The sequence below is a fragment of the Antrostomus carolinensis genome, unplaced genomic scaffold, assembly GCF_000700745.2.
Source record: "Antrostomus carolinensis isolate BGI_N321 unplaced genomic scaffold, ASM70074v2 scaffold2526, whole genome shotgun sequence".
Lineage (NCBI taxonomy): Eukaryota > Metazoa > Chordata > Aves > Caprimulgiformes > Caprimulgidae > Antrostomus > Antrostomus carolinensis.
In genome coordinates this window covers 1,890-7,698 of record NW_010323768.1, presented here as the reverse complement: position 1 = coordinate 7,698, position 5,809 = coordinate 1,890, and the positions used below count along the sequence as shown (strand labels likewise).

Here is a 5,809-nt window from a genome sequence, read left to right as displayed (position 1 = left end):
GGTTTGGAACATCTCCAGAGATGGAGACTCCACACCCTCTCTGGGCAGCCTGTCCCAGGGCTCTGGCACCCTCACAGCAAAGAAGTTTTTCCTTCAGTTTGTCTGGAACTTCTGGTGTTCCAGTTTGTGCCCATTGTCCCTTGTCCTGTCACTGGGCACCACCGAGAAGAGCCCGGCCCCATCCATTTGGCCCCCACATCTCAGATCTTTATAGACATTGATCAGGTCCCCTCTCAGGCTGCTCTTCTCCAGGCTGAACAGTCCCAGCTCTCTCAGCCTCTCCTCATACAGGAGATGCTCCAGGCCCCTCATCATAATCCTACACGAAGCATACTCCATGTGCAGCTGGACCTCAGAGGCTCTGTGATGGGTTCATTGCTAAAGGAGATGTTGTAGGAGACTGACTGGAAGAACAATCAACCTGAACAAACAGTTCTGGCCCCATTACTAACTTGTAATCCCCTGGAAACAAGGACTGTTTGCTCAAGGATGCAGACAATGGCAGGAGATGGAACTCAGTAAGGGAACAGGGAGTGGAGACCCCTGAGCCTTTCTGAGAAATGTCTCAAACAGTTGCAAGGATGGTGGACATAAAAGGGGAAGGCAAGTGCCAGAATGTGGGAGGAAAAAAAGAATAAGAAGGACAAGAAGAAAAAACTTCTGGATGAGTGCTCTACAGAGCAGAGAACTCCCTCGTTGGCTGGAGGAACCTGGACCAGTGTTCTCTGTCATATTCTCTCTCTCTGTCTCTCTTTCTCTCTCACTCTTTTACTTTCTTCCAGTAAGTATCACAAGGAGATCATCACACACACATGGCAAATATTGAGCATTTCTGCTACCTAACTACTTATGGACGAGCCTAGTTGCAAAATAAGTCTCTGTTTGCCCACGGACCTCATGTGTTGTGCACACCTTATTCCAAGCAAGAGAACTGACAAATCTGAGTCACATTTCCCTCTCTCCTGCTTCGGGAGAACTCTATGGGCAGGAATCCAGGATGTGACAGATATGCACTTCTTCGAGTGCTTTTTTCTTCATCCCTTCACTCCAGGAGTTGTGTAGGCTACAAAGCAGCGCTGTGTAAGCGAGGGATTTTGTACCCTTGCAGTAAACACAGGCATCACCACACCCACACAGTGAGCTGGAGTGGAAAGGACCTGTTGCTCACCTTCACTGGTGCTCTGGCCAAGCAGGTGAAGAAAGGAGCATGGATGCTTATATCTGTGTGGTTGGGAGTCAATGTGAGCATGAGGTGGCCAGACTCCATCTGGAGAGAAGCTGTGAAATCAGAAAATCCTGATGCACTGTCCATAGCTCCACCAGCTGATCCCTCCCTTCATACTGACAGAGAGCTGAAGCAGTTTTAAACCATCCATCCATAATAAAAAAAAAATCTACATGAGTGGCCCAGTGATGTTTCACAGTGATGGAGAGATCTGGTTTTTCACAGACAGGGCTTACAAGAAGCATTGACTGGCTTTGTGTCTTCCCAGCAGAGCCAGGAGGTTGTATACTGTGCTTAACATGTAACTTTTGTTTTCCCACAGGCATCTAAATACCCAGAGGAACTGCTGAGATGTTCCGAGAAGCCTTTTTTTCCACTCTCCTTTGCGTGGCTCTAGTTCCTCTTCATGCTCAGTTTGATGGGGATCTTGGAGATGTCAGTCCTACCTCCTGTGCAGGTATTAACAGGACAATTTGAGTGTCTCTCTCCTTTGTAGGCAGCAATTTTACTGAAAGCAAAGGCCATACTCAGTGGTAGAGCCTGTTCACAAGGAACTGTGGCACGTTACACCTCTGCTGCCCCTTTCATCTCCTGGACAATGCCCCTGGGTAGTGATCCATCTGTAAGGAACACCGTTCTCCCCCAAAACTCCCATTTCTGGGTTTGCATTGGAGTGCTGAGAGGTAGAGACTGAAGAGCTGGGGTCTTCTAGTGGTGGCTTCTCCCAGTTGATGCAGTAATTAATACCAGTCAGTCTCCAGAGCTCAGCTCTGTATCTGATGTCAGAGAACAGGCCATTTTGAGTTTGACAGTTTCAGCACTTTTCAGTTGCAATCACTTGCAGAGGAAGTGATTGACGTGTCCAGACTTTAAAAAAAAAGATCTTCACCATTGATTCAGTACTGAGCAGATCTTAAGATTTTGAAGTCCTGGGCACTGGAGGGTCATCTGAGCCAAACACAGATGTTACTGCTAGAGCTAGGTGGGACCTTTTTGAAAATACATCAGAGAGCAACCATTAGCCTGGCAGGCAGGGCATTCATTTAGTGCAGGAGAGCAAAAGTCATACCCTTGCTCATCTCCATTCAAACCTGGCATTTCATCCTCATTCCTTCCAGCCCAGGTGGAAAGAACTCCTGATTAGTAAGAGCTGCAACACCCTTGCAGGAAGCTGAACCTCAAGCCTCGTGCTGGTGTTTGCTCTCTTCATAACTCTATGTGCTGTGCACTATGTGCTGTCTAGTCATGCTTTTGGTTCATGTTTCTGGGGGACAGTGAAGGGGGTGCAGCAGTGCATGAAGTGCTCTGACATGTTCTGAATAATTGTCTCCATGCAGAGAAGAGGAACTGCCCCATCAACGTGTATTTCATCATTGACACCTCGGAGAGTGTTGCTCTGCAGACTGTGCCTATCCAGAGCCTCGTGGATCAAATAAAGAGGTTCATCCCTGTGTTCATCGATAAACTGGAGAGTGAGCTCTACCAGAACCAAATCTCCATCACTTGGAAGTTTGGTGGACTTCATTACTCAGATGTGGTGGAAATTTACAGCCCTTTAACGAACAGCAAAGACACATACCTCCAGAAGTTGCTGGCTATTAACTACCTTGGTCGGGGCACCTTCACAGACTGTGCCATCTCCAACATGACAGAGCAGATCCAGACCCAGATGGACTCGGGTGTGAACTTTGCAGTAGTCATCACCGATGGCCACGTCACCGGCAGCCCCTGCGGGGGGATGAAGGTGCAGGCTGAGCGGGCAAGAGACGTGGGGATCAAGCTCTTCGCAGTGGCCCCCAGTGAGAACGTCTACGAGCAGGGACTGCGGGAGATCGCCAACCTGCCCCACGAGCTGTACCGCAACAACTACGCCATCACGCAGAGAGACACCCTGGACATCGACGTGAACACCATCGAGAGGATAATCCAAGCCATGGTAAGGGAGTGCCACCTGGGGTGCAGCTTGTGTGACAGGGGGACAAGAGAAGCAGCGTGTGGGTGAGGGGGATGTTTTCAGGGAGCACCTCGAGCAGGGAAAAGCTTCTGTTTTGTTTCTCTTCCTTTTCTATGTCCTTTCAACACTTATGGGCCAAATGGAGTCTCGAGCATCTCTGATTTCTCTAGTTAGGTGCTTAACCAGGACTCCTTGGTCTGCAGCTCTGTTCCCCAGCATGTCTGGGCAGGCTGCCACCCATGTCCTGGCTCTTGCTGAAGGCCAGACCCATCGCCCAGCCTGTTCCCTGCCCAGGGGCACATGGAAGAGTTTGCAGCACCAAGACGTGTGCTCACCATCAGCGTGGTCTTTGAGGCCCCACCTGTGAGGCAGTTAGCCAGAAACTCTGCTGAGAACATCTTTAAAGCCATGGGACCTTACCACGTCCTCTCCCTCGCCATCACACACATCTCCAAGGGGGTGATGCTGTTTTTCTCTTGGGGCTGACCACCTTAACTGATTCTGTCCATCTTGTTTTCTCCTTTGCAGAAACACGAAGCCTACGGAGAGGTGAGTGAGAAGCATCTTTATGCCATTGCCACACAACACAGCTTTGAGTTGCCTCACTTAGAGAAGACCAGCTCGTACCCCACAGCAGCAGGGGTGGTGAGCTGAGCAAGATGGGTCTCTACCCACCTGGGGACCTGTCCCCTCCTTACCCTGTGGTTAAAATGGCACACAGGACTCTTCACTCTCTGCCCCTCCCCCCCCCCACCTGCAATGAGTTCAGGTCTATGGAGTAGACTCATTCTGTCGCTTTGGAGGCATGTTTTGTAGGTGCTCTGCAAGCTGAAGCTCCTTCCCTGCTGGTACCATGTAGACAGGGTTTGGCATATGCAGGGAGGCGTGCTCCAAAGGACATCCACATCTCCTGATGGCCCCAGCTTCCCTCTCTGCCCCTCCCCCCCCCCACCTGCAATGAGTTCAGGTCTATGGAGTAGACTCATTCTGTCGCTTTGGAGGCATGTTTTGTAGGTGCTCTGCAAGCTGAAGCTCCTTCCCTGCTGGTACCATGTAGACAGGGTTTGGCATATGCAGGGAGGCGTGCTCCAAAGGACATCCACATCTCCTGATGGCCCCAGACGTGCAAGCCCACACCTCTCCTTAGCAGTCCTGTTACTTCAGTTTGGGCCCAGAGCCAAGGCACAATGAACGTGCTTGTGCCAACTTTCTGCTTTTAATTTACAGGCAGCATTTTTCTGCTTGTTTGTTGCTGCCTCAGCTTTGACCCAACTGGAGCCATAGTAGTTTTCCACGCTGTGGTCACGGGGAGAGCCGTGGTGCAGAGCTGAGCTTTGAGTTCAGCAGATGAAGCAGCCACCACGCTGCAGCGCAGCCCTTACATCTCCTGCTTGGTTTGTGTTCCAGTGCTACAAGATGAGCTGCCTGGAGATTGCAGGTCCACCTGGTCTCAAGGGATATCGAGGGCAGAAGGTAAGTCACCCTGACCTTTTGTGAAGAGAATAATGACCGTGCCTGCCACAGACACTGCAGGATGCCCTAGACCTCACCTCAGCTGCAGCAGCCTTTGCAGGTGTAGCACCTGGGTGGGAAACAGCTCCCCAGCACCTGACTTGGCCCTGGGAGACCGATGTGCTGCAGTGAATGGAATAGTTTGGAAGGGACCTTAAAGCTCATCCAGTCCCAACCCCCCTGCCATCAGCAGGGACACCTTCCACTAGACCAGGTTGCTCAAAGCCTCATCCAACCTGGCCACAAACACTTCCAAGGGAGAAGCAGCCACAGCTTCTCTGGGCAACCTGGGACACTGGCTCACCACCCTCACACCAAACAATTTCTTCCTCACATCTCATCTCCATCTCCCCTCTGCCACTTTCAAGCCATCACCCCTTGTTCTGTCCCTCCCTGCCCTTGGCCAAAGTCCCTCCCCAGCCTTCTGGAAGCCCCTTCAGGTACTGGAAGGTCTCTAGAAAGTCTCATGTCCATGCTGAGGCTGATGCATTGACAACGGTGCAGAGAAGCATCCGAGCATCGGCTGTGCCAGCCAGCACCTTCAGCTCCTGAGGACACCAGGAGTGAGGCAGCAGTTGTCTGTCTGTCTGATTCTCCCACCCTCAAGAGCAGAGCTCTCACAAGTGCAGGGTGTCCCACTCTCCTGCCCCCAGCTCTGTGTGCTCCTCTCCCCATCCAGCCTTTCTCCAGCTTCCCCAGAATACAGCAGGTCCTGCTCCACCAGCACGCTCCGTAGGAGCTGCCACAGTGAGCCTGATGCTCTCAGCAATTGATGTTTTCTCACAGTCAGCACCAAGTCTGGACTTACATTGGGTTTTTTTCTTTCTCTAGGGTGCCAAGGGGAACATGGGTGAGCCAGGCTCCCCTGGGCTGAAGGGACGACAGGTGAGTTGTGGGAAGTCCCCCCAAACCCCATCCCTGGTTAGCTGAGGCCACATCTCTGCGCACTTGAGCTGACTCTCCATTTCTTCTTCCCTGAAGGGTGACCCAGGTATTGAAGGTCCCATCGGATACCCTGGTCCCAAGGTAAGAATCCCATAGCTGGTGACTGAGTTCTTTGCATACATTGATTTTTGGGAATGCTGCTTCTCCCTCCCCTCTGCCCATTTCCCACCCGA

General features: G+C 51.5%; 1 protein-coding gene across 1 annotated transcript in view; it reads left to right on the top strand.

Moving 5' to 3' along the window:
* Positions 1–2,562: 2,562 nt before the first annotated feature.
* Positions 2,563–5,809, top strand: part of LOC104527056 (collagen alpha-2(VI) chain-like) — a gene marked incomplete at both ends in the record, with an annotated part of 3,640 nt that continues 393 nt past the window's right edge. The window contains 5 exons of the mRNA XM_029085622.1: positions 2,563–3,161; positions 3,708–3,728; positions 4,587–4,652; positions 5,523–5,576; positions 5,673–5,717. Of these exons, the coding sequence (XP_028941455.1) occupies positions 2,563–3,161; positions 3,708–3,728; positions 4,587–4,652; positions 5,523–5,576; positions 5,673–5,717 (785 nt within the window). The remainder of the gene's footprint in view (positions 3,162–3,707; positions 3,729–4,586; positions 4,653–5,522; positions 5,577–5,672; positions 5,718–5,809) is intronic.